Below are 18,796 nucleotides of genomic sequence, written 5' to 3'. Positions count from 1 at the left end.
ATAGTGCTCACGAGAAATCAAGACAAATCTGTTAATTCTATACACAGAAAGTGCTAGCAGTAAGGTTAGAATATGAGGCAGGATGTCCACCCTAGTCAAGATAGGAACAATAAAGACGAATGGAACAGACTTACAGAATATAGCAGTGCTGTATCATTAATCATCACTACCACCGGAACCACTCCTTGACTGGAGCCACATGGCCAAAGTGACTGGAAAGTCCAGAGGATGATGTCTGAATGTAATGTTTGCTGGAGTCCAAATTCCAAGCAGCATTTAACATCTTGAACATCAGGGTATCAGCTACAATCTGGCGTAAACAGCTCACAAGGATTGAAGCGTTAGCATGTGGTAACATACCACAGATTGCGAACGTGCGATCTCAACAGTTCCAAAGCAATGTAGACTTCGCTGAAATCTCAATATAACGTATTCAAACATTCGTAGTAGTTAGTTGTAAGCACGACATTCTGGTGCTTGAATACAATAACTGTTCGCAATGTTTATCGTGCAAAGCTTGTTGCTATGTTCAAATGGCAGTTGCAGACAGCAGCACATGACAATGACAATTTATGATGTCTAGTACAATATTCAAAACTGTATGTTGTTCAAAGATCATAGTTCACAATGATTCTTGTGACGGCTAGGAAGGACCAAAATTTTATGTTGCGACCGACGAAGCAACATATTGGACACACATAGCAAAGCTCATTTCCACAAGCACACAATTAAAAGTTGATGCAAGTCAAATGGAGGACCAAGCTGTCCTACACGAGCAGACAACACATCCTTCAGTATGTGATTTCAAACATTTATTCCACATGAACAAACACCACATACTTACACATATGTACAAAGAAAAATGTAGAGATGCAACAAGATGCGTCTACAGCTGTTGGTCACCATGTTCTGTCCGACAAAGATAATAAAAGATGCAGCAGCGCATTGCCAACTGTAAACATGACGACATGCGGCAGGCGAATTGCCAACACAAAAGCCGCAACACAGGTCTTACAGCGATGATAGCCTGAGAAGAAAGTGGCTATGGTCTCAATTAAGGTACAGCCCCCGCATTTGTCTTGGGGGAGGGGAACAGTTATGTTAACGGTTATAACAGCCAATTTGCTCAGTGTTCTTTCTTATTTATTGGACAGTTATTGGCTACTTCACAATATTACAAAGATGTCTTCTGTATATTCAATTTGACAAAAGTTAGGATAACACCTTAGGCCTGAAGTCAAAATCTTTTACAATGATACACAGTCGAAACTGGTTAAGATATCCTTTCCTAGCACATTTCCCTGGTTGTTACACCATTATTCCAACATCCCAATCCATGTCTTATTAAATACATGCTAAAGAAACCTGGACAGTGCATTTATGTCACTCATTAGTATGTTCATAACTCCTGCCATAAGGAATATACTGTAAATTAGCATTCATTGCCATGTTGCACGCATGACGTGCCAGCGACAACTGGCCTGGGTAAGGATTAGGTAGAGAACTTAATTTCATAGCCTCGGACTGCGTAGTGCAGCAGTGTGTTGGCCTACAGTTACAGGGAGCGTCAGTCCCAAGCCAGCCTTTGGTGTGGCTGTTTGGATCACTCGACAGTAGTTCAGCTGACATACTGGTGCTTAATTTTACATTCGTACATGAACTGTGTAGTAAGAACGTGCGTAAATTAGGGCTACTGCACTTATGCATATAGCTGACGTGCTGTGCTGATGCTTAATTTTATGTTCGTTAGGTGAATTGTGTAACAACGTACGTAAATGATGATTGATGATGCTGAAATGAATGGTGTAACAATGTGTGTCCTACTGTACTCATACATAAGCTTATGTATTGGTGTTTAATTTTATATTTGTTAGGTGAATTGAGTAACAATGTACATAAATTAGGTCTACTGTATTCACGCATAGTGTTTTCCAGGACATTCAGTTTGGAGAAGAAGAAAGCTAGACAGTTAACAAATGATGAAAAATTAAAGTTTATTCAGAAAGTAGATGTTAATCTACACATGAAAAATGTGCTAATCGCCCAGATGTTGAACTTTCCTAGTACGAATTTAAACACAATTGTAAGCAACTGAAAGAAGATTGAAGATACTTGTCTGGCAGGAAGAAACAGCCAAGTGAAATGTGTTCGTAAAAGCCAGTTTCCAGATTTAGAAGATGTTATGGTGAAATGGTTTAAACAGGCTCGGCTTTGAATATTCCTATTGATGGAAAAGTGATTCGAGCCAAAGATATTGCATTTACCGCCAAAAGAGGATTATGTAACTTCAAGGCAAGTAGCGGCAAAAGATCTGCAGAGGTTGATGCCACGAACAAATATTATTTTAAAAAAACTTCAAGGCATCTATTGGATGGCTTGAAGGTTAAAAAAAAGGAATGAACTTTCATACAAATCCTTATGTGGGTAGGTTGACAGTGTCAATATCGATACTGTCCAGACGTAGAGAGATATGACATTGTTGGAAATCTTAAAGTTCTACAGCCCTGAATATGTTTTTAATAGAGATAAAGTGAAGCTATTTTACTAGCTTCTAACTGATAAAACATATATGTTCAAGGATAAGAAATGCCATGGAGGTAAACTCAGTAAAGAGAGATAAACAGTGCTATTATGTTCCAAGGAGAGTGGTACGGAGAATAGATGCCGCTCATACTACGGAAGAGGAAGAATCCATACAGTTTTATGAATGTACGTACGTACCTTTCAATGCCAGTATATGGCAATATGAATGGTTGATGACATATTCAATTTTTGAGAACTTCTTGTGATCACTTGATGCCAGAATGGGAGTGCAACAGAAGAAAATGGTATTTTTCATTGAATAATGATGTGCTGTGCACCCAATTCATACATCTTATTTGAAAAATATACATGTAGTGTTTCTTCCTGCCAACTCTAGAAGCCATCTCTAACGGCTGGACCTGGGCATCATCTGGTGCGTGAAGCAGAAATACAGAAAGATGCTTGTGCAAAAGAGGTTGGCTTTACTGGAAACAGCTTCACTTAAAAATATCAATTTTGGATGCCATGCATTTCTTAAAATGTGCTTGGGAATTTGTAAACTTGACCACAATTTGAAACTGTTTCTGCAAAGTAGGCTTCTTTCGTTCAGCTACTGATGACGTTTCAATAGAAATAATGGAAAGCACTGATCATATGGACGAAGAATGTAGCCAGCTTGGGACAGATGAAGAGATGAATTTTGCAACATATGCTGAATGTGATGACAATATTGCCCCCTGTGAAGTGCAGATGGTAGACAAACTTCATGAACAGCTAATAACTGATAAAGATAGTAATGAGCACGAACCCGAGGATGGAAACAAAATCAGTAAGATCTGCACAGCAGTACCAACGCATTCAGCAGCGGTAGAAGCTACAGAAAAAGTACAATGTAATGTGTCAAGTTTTGTCGTGGATGACTGCAATGAATTACATTACCAGACTCAATACTCTTCTAAGTAATTTGTAATAAAAGAAGAAGCAGCCTACTTTAGACTTGTTTCTTACACACTAGTGTTGTTGTGTAAGTTCTCTGTGTATTTTTACATGTGTTTCTTTGTTCCGAATCAAAATCTAGACAATTTCTGTGCATTTAAAATTTTTTATGCTAATACTGACGTGCAGAGTTCGTGTTTCTAAGAATGTTTTTTCTTGATGTTTAACTATGTTGGTGTTTTTAAAATGTACCATTTCTTTATTCATTTCATTGATTATAATTGTAAACACTTTCTTCTTTGTTTTTCATCAAAATTACTTTTACATTCAAACCTAACCTTAAATTTAACAGCATATTTTTTCATTTTTTAGCAGTTAACCAGTTAAAAAACTGAGGTTCTTCAGTCTGTCAAAACTAATTTATGCTCCCCTGTGAAACATGTGACCTTTATTAGAATAATAACAGTAAGTTATTTATTAAATTGACCACCTAATCAATACAATAAGTCATTGTCTTGGATGATTTACATTGATCTATTAACTAAAAATGGTACATGTTTTGCCTAGTATGAAGGCATCATCAGCCATTGTCTTAACCTCAGAATAAAAATAAGCACTTTATTAACATATAATAAGATAACATTAATTTAAAAAATCTTGAAGAGACAAACTAAAATTAACATTAAAAATAAAATGTTGATTAAACATTTTTTTTTTTTACAATGTGAAGAATTACAAAGGTGAAAGTATTAAAATTATTGACATTAAAAGGCTGCTATTACAAGTAAAATGGATAAAGCAACAGACTGTGATGAACAAGTAGTAAGACTGCTTATAAAATTAAGTTGAGCGATTGGTGGTTACAATTAGACTGACGAGAATGACGATCAGTCATATTTATTCAAAAAGTAATATTGAGAAAATAATGTTGAAGGTTAGTCAAGAGATCACTATATTCCCTTCTAGGAGACAAAAGACGAAAGTCATAGGCATATGGTAGAAATGTAGAACACATTGTTGAGCTTAATTTTATAGCGATCTTACTACTTGTTCATGACAGTCTGTTGCTTTGCTCATTTTACTTGTAATAGCAGCGTTTTAATGTCAATAATTTTAATACTTTCACCTTTGTAATCCTTCACATTGTAAGAAAAAACAATTTAAAAACCAACATTGTTATTTTTAATGTTAATTTTAGTTTAAGTCTCTTCAAGATTTTTAAAATTAATTTTATCTTATTATATGTTAATCAAGTGCTTATTTTTATTCCGAGGTTAAGACAATGGCTCATGATGCCTTCATACTAGTCGAAACATGTACCATTTTTAGTTAATAGATCAATGTAAATCATCCAAGACAATGCCTTATTGTATTGATTAGGAGGTCAATTTAATAAATAACTTACTGTTATTATTCTAATCAAATATCATCAATACGGACCAAAAATGATATTTATTACCTGTAATACATGTGACCTTGCCGTGGTGGGGAGGCTTGCATGTCCCAATGAAGCAGATAGCTGAGCTGCAGGTGCAACCATATCGGTTGGGTATCTGTTGAGAGACCAGACTAAGGAACGGTTCATCGAAAGGGGTTAGAAGCCTTTCGGAAGTTGCAAGGGCGGCAGTCTGAATGATTGACTGACATGGCCCTGTAATAATACTCAACATGGCTTAGCTGTGTTGATACTGCTACATAGCTGAAAGCAACGGGAAACTACAGCCGTAACTAACTCCCGATGACATGCAACTCTCTCTGTATGAATGATGTACTGATGATGGCTTCCTCACGGGTAAAATATTCCGGAGGTAAACTAGTCCCCCATTCGGATCTCCGGGTGGGGACTACACGAGAGGGGGCGATCATCAGGAAGATGGATACTGACATTCTGCTAGTCAGAGCGTGGAATGTCAGAAGTTTGAATCGTTGTGGTAGATTAGAGAATCTGAAAAGGGAGATGGATAGGCTAAAGTTAGATGTAGTTGGTATAAGTGAAGTACGCTGACAGGGAGAACAGAATTTTTGGTCAGGCGACTACCGAATTATCAACACAAAATCAAACAGAGGAAATGCAGGAGGTGGTTTAATAATGAATAAGAAAATAGGGCAGCGGGTAAGCTACTACGACCAGCATAGTGAAAGAATTATTGTCGTCAAGATAGACACCAAACCAATGCCCACCACAATAGTCCAGGTCTATATGCCTACTAGCTCAGCGGATGATGAGGAAATTGAAAGAACATATGAAGAGATAGAAGATTTAATACAATATGTAAAAGGTGACGAGAATCTAATTGTGATGGGAGACTGGAATGCAGTGGTAGGCCAAGGAAGAGAAGGTAATACAGTAGGAGAATTCGGATTGGGACAAAGGAACGAAAGAGGAAGTCGGCTGGTTGAATTCTGCACTGATCATAATTTAGTCCTTGCCAATACTTGGTTCAAACACCACAAACGACGGCTTTATAAGTGGGCGAGACCTGGAGACTCTGGAATGTATCAAACAGACTTCATTATGATTAGGCAGAGATTCAGAAACCAGGTGTTGGATTGCAAAACTTTCCCAGGAGCAGACGTGGACTCTGACCACAACTTGTTGGTCATGAAATGCCATCTGAAGCTGAAGAAATTGAAGAAAGGGAAGAATGCAAAAAGACAAGTTAAAAGAAAAGAGTGTGAGGGATTGTTTCAAAGAACATGTTGCAAAAGGACTAAATGAAAAGAGTGAAGGAAACACAATAGAGGAAGAGTGGATAGTCATGAAAAATGAAGTCAGCAGGGCTGCTAAAGAAATGTTAGGAAGGAAGAAAAGATCAACTAAGAATCAGTTAATAACTCAGGAGATACTAGACCTGATTGATGAACGACGAAAATACAAGAACGCTAGCAATGAAGAGGGCAGAAAAGAATACAGGCAATTAAAGAATGAAGTGGATAGAAAGTGCAAGGTAGCTAAGGAAGACTGACTAAAGGAGAAGTGCAAGGATGTTGAAGGTTGTATGGTCCTAGAAAAGGTAGATGCTGCATATAGGAAAATCAAGGAAACCTTTGGAGAAAGGAAATCTAGCTGTATGAATATTAAGATCTCAGATGGAAAGCCACTTCTAGGGAAAGAAGACAAAGCAGGAAGATGGCAGGAACATATCCAACAGTTTTATCAAGATGAAGATATAGATAATTTGGTTCTGGAACAAGAGGCTGTTGATGCTGATGAAATGGGAGACCCAATTTAGAGATCAGAGTTAGACAGAGCTGTCAGCGACCTAGATAGGAACAAGGCACCTGGAATTGATGACATTCCCTCTGAATTACTGACTGCCTTAGGAGAAACCAGCATGGCAAGGTTATTCCATTTAGTGTGTAAGATGTATGAGACAGAAGTCCCATCCGATTTTTGACAGAATGTTGTTATACCTATTCCCAAGAAAGCCAGTGCTGACAGGTGTGAAAACTATCACACCATTAGTTTAGTATCTCATGCCTGCAAAATTTTAACATGTATTATTTACAGAAGAATGGAAAAACAAGTTGAAGCTGAGTTGGGAGAAGATCAATTTGGCTTCAGGAGAAATGTAGGAACACGTGAAGCAATCCTGACTTTACACTTGATCTTAGAGGATCGAATTAAGAAAGACAAGCCCACGTACATGGCATTCGTAGATCTACAAAAGGCATTTGATAATGTTAATTGGACCAAGCTATTTCAGATTCTGAAGGTGATTGGGATCAGATACCGAGAACGAAGAATTATCTACAATCTGTATAAAAATCAGTCTGCAGTGATAAGAATCGAGGGCTTTGAAAAAGAAGCAGCAATCCAGAAAGGAGTGAGGCAAGGCTGCAGTTTGTCCCCCCTCCTTTTCAATGTTTACATAGAACAGGCAGTAAAGGAAATCAAAGAGGAATTTGGAAACGGAATCACAATCCAAGGAGAGGAAATAAAAACCTTGAGATTTGCCGATGATATTGTTATTTTATCTGAGACTGCAGAAGATCTCAAGAAGCTGCTGAATGGTATGGACGAAGTTTTGGGTAAGGAGTACAAGATGAAAATAAATAAGTCCAAAACAAAAGTAATGGAGTGCACTCGAACGAAGGCAGGTGATGCAGGAAATATTAAATTAGGAAATGAAGTCTTCAAGGAAGTAGATGAATATTGTTACCGTACTTCAGTAGTAAAATAACTAACGATGGCAGAAGTAAGGAGGACATAAAATGCAGATTAGCACAACAAGGAAGAGCTTTCTTAAGAAAAGAAATTTGCTCACCTCAAACATTGATATAGGAATTAGAAAGATGTTTTTGAAGACTTTCGTGTGGAGCGTGGCATTGTATTGTACCCTTGAAAATTGGTAATTGGTTCATTTGGGAAGAATGTTTTATTGTCAGGGTGGAATAGTGCATTAAATTATCAGTCAGAATGGAGATTTTAACTCTATAGCATATCCGCTCGCCGGCGGCAGAAACAGGTTTTTCCCGACAAGCATGCATCAGCCTTGGGTTTTTTGTGCTGTGTCCTAGATCCCTGCTGTGTGCCACGTGACTACGGATTTACCAGGCCAAGGGCGATCAATACTTTGTGAAGTTGTACGTCATGATATTTCACCATTAGAATTGGAAGATTAGCCCGATCGCAAGATTTCAACCAATAGTATACAACTTGCAGACACACCTACGTCTTAAGGATATTAAATACCCGTGTATCTGGGGAGATTTGGTTCTTTTTACATTTCTACTTGCTTCATTCAAGTACTCGTCGTCATATTCTCAAAGTGCCTGTCTTATTTGGAGGCAATTGCACAACGTTGGCAACTATAAGCATTTATCTGCTGCAATATGGCAATATTTCTGCTTCTGAGGAAATTTTAAGTAGCAAAAATTATTTGAAACGTGGCAGTTCAGAATTCATTTATTTTACAAAATTGAGGAACTGTAAAGTACGTAAAACTTTGCCATCATAACGCATCGAGTGTGTGTTCGGAACTCTTACTAAAACCGACTTGTTAGTTTCAGCTTTTTACCAGAAGACGAAAGATCGCAACCAGTCCTGAAATATTCCCAAGGATGGAACCTCAACGTTATGAAGGAGTCTGTGATTGTTCCATGTCTTCCTTTGCTGCTGCCATGAGTAACTAAAACGTGAGGCATCCTTCAGCCAAGGGGAGAATATAATTCGAGATGGAAGTCTGATCCAATTTCACTGATCATCTGCCAAGTCCAGAACCATGTCCATTACAGATAAGATTTTTAAATTATATTTTTCTGTTGATCTTTTGTGATAATATTGTAGACGTAGTCCTTGCTTATTTATTGACAGTAATTTCTATTAGTCTTTGTAGTTAGAAATTTAATTCTTCTTTCATTGGTGTTGGTAGAATTTGAGATGTGCGTGAGAGTGTATTTGGGACCTGTTATTTGTTATACTTCAGTGAGTGCTTCGTGACATGTTCTCACTATCCCAGAATAAGCATAGGAGAGTGCTAAAATTATGTAACCCATGCGATAATAATTATTAATTTATTAAATAATTTGAAAATAATTTTGAATTATGTGGGACAGAATATCGACGTGTTCTATTCATTTAGGAGCTTCCTTTGATGATTTTGTGGTTTATCGTAGATTCGAGATAAGATAGAGTCATCTATGATTTCATTAATTTGTAGCCTACGATGACGCGATAGCGCGTGCATAATAATAATAATAATAATAATAATAATAATAATAATAATAATAAAAATAATAATAATTTGACATTATTACGGTCTAAAGGAATAATTTATGGTCATGAGTATAATTATTACTGTGCTTGTGAGTGGTAAATGTGTGCTCATATTTGAGTAAGTGTAGGCCTGGAATACGGTTGTAACTTGTGTGTTACATTTTTGCATTTACTGAAATGTTGGATATTTGAGACTTGTAAATGGATCTTATGATAGGATTTTATTTGTGTGTCCATTAAATGAGTCAATTAGGGAAGAAAGTATGTCTTCGAACATAATTTCTTCACGAGGAGCACATATTGATCGATATTTTGAGGTAATAGGAGAATAATAATAATGAAATCGTGACTCATAGACCGCATACGCGAATGTGCATTTATCCGATATAGTAGGCAATTTTATGGAATTATTAGTGATGATTTCTACTGTAAAATTCTCCTGGGACATCGTTGTGAATTCTATTTCATTAAGAAGTGATAACCCTGATACCATCACATGCCAAATGATTGCAATGGTAGACCTTATCTGATATCGTCATCGGGAAAACTTCTCCAATTTCGAGTAATTGTAAAAAATAAAAATGAAGGGCTAGGTTTTGTTAAAGTCATTCGATAATATTGCCGTGGACCTAAGCATGAATGTGAGATGGATGAATGGATAATAATTTGTAAATATGTTTTGTCATGGTGTCATTTCGTCAAGAAATGTGTACGCTATCCGCGTAAAATTTCTTCGATTTCTTGCTGTTTTGTGGCGATCATATTTGACTCAATTATGAATCTCTAAGCGATTTTATGGTGAAATAAGATAGATTAGGATCTATTGCTTCGGAGGAAAATATCTAAGCAAGGATCACGTCAATGGATTAAGTTCACCGAATGTAAAAGAGTAACCTTGCATATCGAGATTTTAAAGCATTTAATTGTGAGTTGTGCACAACATTGCGTTAGGTTATGCAAGATTAAAAATATGTGTTAAATGAAATCATTCAAAATTTTAATTAAATAATTTAAAGTATAAATAATTAATTGGAAGAACATTTAATTAAAAGAAATGGTTATTTGATTTTTTTGTGATGAGATGAAATTTTCATTGAATTAAGAGTAAATAACAGAAATATTGTCAATTTAATTAATTGATTAAAATTCAGATTTTGGAAATTTTAAGATAGGGTTTTCTCGAATAATAAGAGGATTAATTTATTAATGCGATTAAGTAAAATTTAGTTTCATATCTTTGCAGAATATAATTTTGGTGAAGAATTTCCAATGAACTCCGGCTGGGAAGAAACAATTCTTTTATTTCAAGATTCTGAGAATACTAGATGATTTTGGAAAGTGCTAATATTTTTTTAATAAATGTTAAAGCCCATTTTTAGTGTTTTTCATTTGTCATCAGTCCTTAGGTTATCCCTGCCCTTAAAATCTTTGCGTTGCCTGAAAGCGAACGTTCCGCCTCTGGGACTCTCGCTCTCTGGCTGAGCTGCCCGGTAAAACGGGGGCAGTATGGAAGTGAAACATGGATGATAACTAGCTCAAAAAGAAAGAGAATAGAAGCTTTTGAAATGTGGTGTTACAGAAGAATGCTGAAGGTGAGATGGATAGATCGAATCACCAATGAAGAGATACTGAATCAAATTGGCGAGAGGAGATCGATTTGGCTAAATGTGACGAGAAGAAGAGAGAGAATGATAGGACACATCTTAAAGACACCCAGGACTTGTTCAGTTGGTTTTTGAGGGAAGTGTAGGTGGTAAGAACAGTAGGGATAGACCAAGGTATGAATATGACAAGCAGATTAGAGCAGATGTAGGATGCAGTAGTTACGTAGAAATGAAAAGGTTAGCACAGGATAGGGTGGCATGGACAACTGCATCAAACCAGTCTATGGACTGATGACTCAAACAATAACAACATTTTGAGAAATTTATAAATTACTTTCAAGAGACAGAAGAACCTAACAGTTATAAATTAACTGACTCAAAACTGAAAAGAAATGGCTTCATATATCACAAACTACTATTTTTTACTATTATTATTATTATTTTTTTTTGCTATTTGTTTAACTTCGCACTAGCACATCGAAGGTTTTCGGCGACGGAAGGGTGGGAGATTGGGAAGGTAGCGGCCGAGGCCTTCATTAAGGTACAGCCGCAGCATTTGCCTGGTGTGAAAATGGGAAACCACAGAAAACCATCTTCAGGGCTGCCAACAGTGGGGTTCGAACCCACTATCTCCCGAATGCAAGCTCACAACTGCGCGACCGTAACCGCACGGCCACTTGCTCGGTAACTACCAATTTTGGCTGTACTTAGTTCAGATACTGATAAACTCACCATAAATCATGTCATATATAATTTAATACACCTAATAATAAAGAGTATGCATAAGTGATCCTAATTCTTCTTCTTCCAGTTGTATACCCTTCCTCATGCCACCCTATAGTATAGGGATATGTATACTACTGCATGTTTGTGTGGTGGTTGGTAATGTGGTATGTTGTATGTAGATAATGAGATGTATATTAAGATGAAAAACACCCAGTCTCTGAGCCAGATGAGTTAATCATTCACTATTAAAATCTTCATCCTGTCTAGGATTCAAACTCAGGGCCCTTGAACTGAAGATCACGATGCAGACTTTTCAGTCAAGGAGATGGACATAAGTGTTCTTAGTTCAAATAGAAAAATTTTTGTTATAAGTATGCAGACATTTTTTGATGTAGACATACAGTATACACTCTGAACTGAATTTCACACATCATGCTGGAGTTTGTACCTATGAATCTGTTGGACAATGTTTAATGTATCTACAACATTTTGTTTCATTCAGTTGATGTTCCAGTGTCAGAAGGTTATTTTTCTACAAAGTTCCTGTATATTAGGTTATCCAATAGTCACTTGTAGAAAAAGTGTTACTAAGTCTAATTAGTAAATAAATAAACCGTTATATAACTATATTGTTATCATCGATGTTGGCTGGAAAGACATGACAATTTAACAGTGTCATTGCCATGGCAGTGTTCTTAGGATGTAATAACGCAGTGGGGTCTTGGATCGCAGTGCTGCAGCTGTAAGGTTCATAATGTCAATAGCGCTACAGATGTGCGAGTTCTTAGCGTACCAAGTCCCACAATTGCCGCTCAAAATCACTGGTAGAGTTATGGATTTCATTGGCATTCCCTCCACTGAGGGACCATCACCCAACCTATAGGGGCTCCTCTGCTCAAAGTTGTTGAATCCTTTAGGGAGTTGAGTGATTTACTGCCGCCCAACACATGGTGTTGAGTTGCTGGCTGTACGGTCTACTTCATTACCATAGAATTGTGCACTATCCTGGTCAGACAGAAAAGTTAGTTCCGACGAAATGTAAATTCTCATGTAGGTCTTTAAACTGTAATATGGTATATATTCCTCTGTAGTCTTTACTCACAGATTCCACTTTTATTGCTCTTGCAACTTTTCTATCTACATCACACAGACAAATATCTTCATTTTATATATTTCTTCAGTTTCAGTTCTAAGACCAGAACAAAGATCAGTCCAAACACAGTCGCTGAAGGTAACAAGGTGACAGTGGAGGACTACTTTGTTCATAACATCACCAATTCAAAATCACTGATGGAATGTACGCAATATTGTACATATATGCACATGATTTAAAGTGATTTGATGGAATCTGAGGATGTTCTAGTAGAACGAAACATGCCATTCTTTGTTTAATAGTGCATATTTTTTAAAGGTATTTTATCTTTCCAGAATATTTTTTCTTTCATTTTATGGTACACTTTTCAGTGCACATGGCAAGTTTTCTTCTCAGGTTTTATTTACAAATTAGGAAAGGTGGCTAAAATACCTGGCTGCCATTTTTCAGCAATAAACTGTACAATATTGTTTACCTGATACAGGGGAAGCGGCTCCAGAGTATAAATCTCATCATCTGAAATTACACACAGACAACAACACATTAATACAGAATTATATTTATTCTAAAAAAAGACATGAGAATCAATTATAACATTTTTCAGTGTAATGTACTGAAATACATTTAAAAAATAGGAGCATGCTGACATAAGTTACATAGTGAAAAAATGGACACCAAAGAACAAATAATTCATGAGTATTGATAGTTTTCAGTTAACTGGTAAAATTCTTGATAATTTTTATATAGAAAACCAGTCCTGTAGATTACAGTGTAGGAAATGACACAGGAACTCTTCAATCAGCATCTGACCCCAGGTTAGTGGTGGCTCCAAAAGATGTCTGTACTTCATGTTAGGTGGGAGAGAAGTTGGTGGATTTTTGGGTGAGAAATGGATTAACTGTGGGCAGTATGTGGTTCAGGAAAAGAACCGTACAAAGATTACAACATATGGATGGGAAAACCGAAGGACAAAGACAGTAATAGATTACTTCCTCGTGGAAAGATCAAATCGTTGAAAGTTGTTAGATGTAACAGCTTTGCCAGAAGTAGCATTTAATGGAGACCATAGAGTAGTGGTAACAACAGTGAAAATAGTGAAAATGGAAGAAATACGAGATAAAAAATTAAAAGTATGTAAACTGAAAGATATGGAAGTAAAAGAAAATTCTCATATAAACTGAGAAACCACATACCCAGAACTCAGGTGGAGAGAGTGGAAGTGGAATGGGACATGTTCTGTGCAGAGAGTTTGTGGCAGAAAAGCTGAAAGAGTGAAAGATAAAGAGACCCCTATGTATGAGTGAGAGGGTAAAGGGAGCAGTGACAAAATAGGAAGAACCAAACCAAATCAAACCCCATGGCACAACAGCCCCATACCAAGGGACCGCTGCTCAAGCCCGAAGGCCTGCAGATTATGAGGTGTCACGTAGTCAGCAAGATGAATCCTCTTGTCCGTTATTCTTGGCTTTCTAGGTCAGGGCTGTCATCTCACCGTCAGATAGCTCCTCAATTGTAATCATGTAGGCTGAGAGGACCTCGAACCGGACTTCAGATCCAGATAAAAATTCCTGACCTAGCCAGGAATTGAACCCAGGGCCTCCGGGTGAGAGGCAGGCATGCTACCCCTACACCACGGGGCTGGCGTCGAATAAGGAGAAAGCGTGGCAATTATGGAATAGGGATAAAATGGAAGAAAGTAAAAGAAAGTATCAGGAAATGTTTCAAGAAAGTAATAAGCAAAGAAAAGAAGAAAAGCTGGAAAGGAATTACACAAGAGTTGGAAGAGGATGCGTATAGCAGTAAAAGGATGTCATTATGGATTTGTAAGAAGAGAAAAGAAAGTTTAGAAAGCAGGTGAAAGGAAAAAAAAAAAAGGAGAGATAATATTGTAATGTAACCAGAGGAGATAAGGAAAAGACGGAAGGAATACTTTGATAAACTTCTCAATGTGAGAAGGGGTGTAGACGAGATGATAGAGGTTAAGTGGAAAAAACAGAATCTGAGCCTGAAATCACAAAGGAAGAGGGGGGAACTGCTGTTAAATGAATGAAACTGGAAAATGCATCATAATTAGATGAATTGTGTGTTAAAATAATAACAGCATCAGGGTCTGTTGGTCTACAATGGCTGTATAGACTATTTTGATGTATTTGGAAAGAATAATCAGTACCAACTGACTGGAGTAAAGGATTAATAATAATTTTTAGGGGATAAAACAGGATATGTGAATTATTGAGAAATCACACACGTATCTCAGGTAGAAAAAAAAAAAAAAACCTGAAAGGGCACTAGAAAAGAGAATGGAAGGACCACTACATGAAGAGCATTATGGATTTCAAAATGGAAGATCAACACTAGAACCCATCTTCAGCATGAAGCAGATAATGAAAAAGCATTGGGAATATGAAAGAGACGGTTATGGCATTCTTTGATTTAGAAAAGGTTTACAATAGTGAACTCAGAGCAAAGGTATGGAAAGGATTTGGAAAAAAAAATTCAGAATATATGCAAGCAATGTACAAAACTTGTTGCAGCAGTGTCCAGATACACGTGAGGAGAACAGTGTGGTTTTGGAATAAAACTGAACTATTACAAGGAAGTGTGCTGTCACTACTGTTATTCATAACAGTGATGGACAAAATTGTGAAAGAGAAAAAGGTAAAATAGGGGGACAGGGAGCTGAAGGTAATGTGCTGTTTGCAGATAATATTGTGATCAATATCTGATCTGCATTTAGGGCAGTCGCCCAGGTGGCAGTTTCCATAGCCTTTTCTTAAATGACTGCAAAGAAATTGGAAATTGATTGAACATCTCCCTTGGTAAGTTATTCCAATCCCTAACTCCCCTTCCTATAAATTAGTATTTGCCTCAATTTGTCCTTTTGAATTCCAACTTCATCTTGATATGATGTGGGGAGTAAACAGAGAGGAAGTACAAGGACAACTCAACATGTTGAGTAATATTATTGAAAATTATGGAATTAAAATCAGCATGGAAATGAGTAAGACAATGGTGGTGATTAGAAGAGAAAGGGAAGGGAAAGGCATTATAAAAATAAAAGGACAAAACCTTGAAATTGTGGAGAGCTTCAAGTACTTGGAAAGCAATCTGATGCAGGATGCATGGCTGGACATGGTGATTAATAAAAGGACTCAATAGGGAAATGAATTCTACCATAGGGTAAGAAACCCGGTGTGGAGAAAGGAAGAACCAATGAAGTGTAAAGAGGTGATGTATGAGATGTTGTTCTACTTCTCTGGACTGACAATGTCAGTGGAGACCTGGACAATGAAAAAAAGACCGGAGAATGTCCGACTCGTTGGCTGAACGGTCAGCGTATTGGCCTTCGGTTCAGAGGGTCCCGGGTTCGATTCCCGGCCGGGTTGGAGATTTTAACCTTAATTGGTTAATTCCTACGGCATGGGGGCTGGGTGTATGTGTTGTCTTCATCATCATTTCATCCTCATCATGACGCACAGTTCGCCTACGGGCGTCAAATAGAAAGACCTGCACTTTGGCGAGCCAAACCCGTTCTGGGATATCCCGGCACTAAAAGCCATACAACATTTCTTTCATTTCACCGGAGAATAAAAATCCGGGCCAGTGAAATGACATTTTTAAGAATTATGATAAGTATGACAGGAACGATAAGAAAGGAAAGAGTAAGAAATGAGAACAATGGGAAGGAGATTATATTGGAAAGGCTTTACAACAGAATGGAGAGGAATAAACTTAGATGGTCTGGATATGTTAAGAGGATGGAAGATTGAAGGTTGCCAGAGTGCATGATGGAGGCCCAGATAGGAGGAAAGAGGGCAAGAGGGAGACCCAGATTAAGGAGGTTGAAAACAATTATAAGAAACCTGTATTAGAACACAGTTAAGGAGGAACAATGGTGATTGGATAGAGGAAGATGGAAAGGGGCCACAAACATCTCAACCTGGCGGGAGGTGGACAAAGGAAATGGATGATGATGATGATGGTGGTGGTGAGATTTATTTACCAGCAACAGGATAAGTCCCTATTACAGGTGATACAATAAAGTGTGAATTCAAATCAGATGGCAGGTAGAAAGAACTTCAATTAAGCTAACCTAATCACTAAATGTTGACAGTATATTTAAAAAAAACATCTTTTCAGCATCAGAATAAATATATGCCTAATGACATACAAAGCTAATAAACATTACCTTTCGTTTCATCCACTTCCATGTCAGCTGGTTTTATATCTTTGCTTGTGTCGCGGACCAAGATTTGTGCATCAAGCCATGCCAGTTCAGCTTCTTTGCCCTTCTTTAATTCTAGTGATGATACAAGGGCATCTGTCAATCGTACCTAAAGGGGAGAGAGAGATAGTTTGTACCAACAGCCTCTTAAAGGGCTTTCTGAACAGTACCCATGTGTGAGTCGATGTAAATTTTTACAATATAATGGATTAAGTTGTACGGATAACAACTAAAAAGTTGAATTAACCCCTGTTGATTTTCAATAATTATGAAGGAAGTTATTCTTCATTTGATAAAATAAAATCAAATAAAATCAAATAAGAAAATAATTATGAAGGAAGTTATTCTTCATTTGATAAAATAAAATAAAATGATTTCTCTGAGCATCGAATCATCGAATAAATTGAAAGAATCTAACGATGTTTCGCGAGATACCGACCAAATAATCCTGTCTACAGCTGTACAACAAGGTGTGGGAGAGGGGGAAGATGAAGGAGAGGGAGAAGAAGAGGGGGAGGTGGAGAACAATGGACATATTGAAGGTGAAAGTATTAGAACGACTAAGCAAGTACCAAACACGGTCAAGGCGGCAGAAGCACAAAACAAAGAGCTTGTATTTGTAATGTTAATCAATGAGATTAAAGAATGCGACAAAATGAAATGGATCGAAAGACTGCAGCAGATGATTGATGCATGGTTTAGCAGGATGCCCCGAGGATGGTGGCGGAAATAACCAAAGAGTTAACAACAACACTTGGACCAAGGAGCTCGTAAAATTGATGTCAGGAATTTATACAATCGATTTAGGCACAAGAGTCAGAATATTAATGCATGTGAAACGGATAACCTCAAAGAGGATAATGCAATACAAGTGCCATCTATGGTGAAGAACACAGACTTGTTCCTCAAAGTGAAATGAATGTTATTGACAAATATTGATGAATATTGTAAGAAGAGGCGAAAACAAGAACTAAGAAAGTATTTAGCCAGGAAATAAAACAAGATACACTCAAAATGATGAATGTAATCATAAAAACGGAACGAGTAGAACAGCAAATAACGACAATCGCCGAACTGAATGGTGTGTTTTATGCATGCCGACAGATGTATGAGATGGTGACAGCTAAAGAAAAGAAGGTATCTGGCTGGAAAAGCTCTACTGAAGCCAAGATCAACAAATTGAACAGAAAATTGGAAATAATTGATGCCAACCACCCAAATGAAAGCGCAAGTAAAGAGATGATTAAAATGTGTAGAGAAAATCGAATTCATTCAAACAAGAGTAGTGATATTCAGAAGATGCGTGATACAATTCTTGAGAAAATAGTTATTCACAAGAAGATAGTGATAGCTGAAAATCGTATTTCATCTAGGAATACAAACAGAAAGTTTGAGTTTAATAGGAAGACCTTCTATCATGACTTTGAAGGCGATAGATTTACAGTAAGTGAAGATATTAATCTTGAAGAAACCAAACGCTTTTGGACTTCAATCTGGAAATATGATGAAAGAAAAGATTATGAACAACTGATCCAAGAACCAAGTCCAGCGGAAGTGAAGATAGACATGGATAGAGAGAAGATGAAAGAGGTCATATCCAGATGTATGAAGTACCTACCGAACTGGAAAACAACAGGACCTGATTTTGTATATAATTACTTCATTAAGAGGATGTAAGCACTACATGAGAGATTAGAATAACTAATCTACGAAATAATTCAAAACCCAGACTTGATTGAAGAAGAGCTTTATGCTGGGATAACATATCTGATTCCAAAAGTCTCTAATGCAAACATACCGCAGCTCCTGAGGCCTATTACATGCCTTTCAAATTTATTCAAATTAATCAGCAAAGTGTTCGCGGTAATATTCAACAATTTCTGTGATGTGAACAATATTATCTCAAGTAATCAAATGGGAACACGCAACCGATGTCAAGGCGCTAAGGAACAAGCACTTATAAGCAAAGC

The 18,796-nt window shown here is 37.1% G+C and overlaps 1 protein-coding gene across 1 annotated transcript in view; it reads right to left on the bottom strand.

Annotated features, from left to right (window-relative positions):
- The window catches only part of Cpsf100 (cleavage and polyadenylation specificity factor subunit 2), a 162,673-nt gene that overhangs the window by 15,174 nt on the left and 128,703 nt on the right, over positions 1 to 18,796 (bottom strand). The window contains exons 13-14 of the mRNA XM_067156208.2: positions 16,791 to 16,935; positions 13,077 to 13,117 (exon numbers count right to left, since the gene is read on the bottom strand). Of these exons, the coding sequence (XP_067012309.1) occupies positions 13,077 to 13,117; positions 16,791 to 16,935 (186 nt within the window). The remainder of the gene's footprint in view (positions 1 to 13,076; positions 13,118 to 16,790; positions 16,936 to 18,796) is intronic.

This window comes from Anabrus simplex, chromosome 1 (assembly GCF_040414725.1).
Source record: "Anabrus simplex isolate iqAnaSimp1 chromosome 1, ASM4041472v1, whole genome shotgun sequence".
Lineage (NCBI taxonomy): Eukaryota > Metazoa > Arthropoda > Insecta > Orthoptera > Tettigoniidae > Anabrus > Anabrus simplex.
Note: the sequence above shows the minus strand (reverse complement) of the source record. Positions and strands in the feature narration are given on the sequence as shown.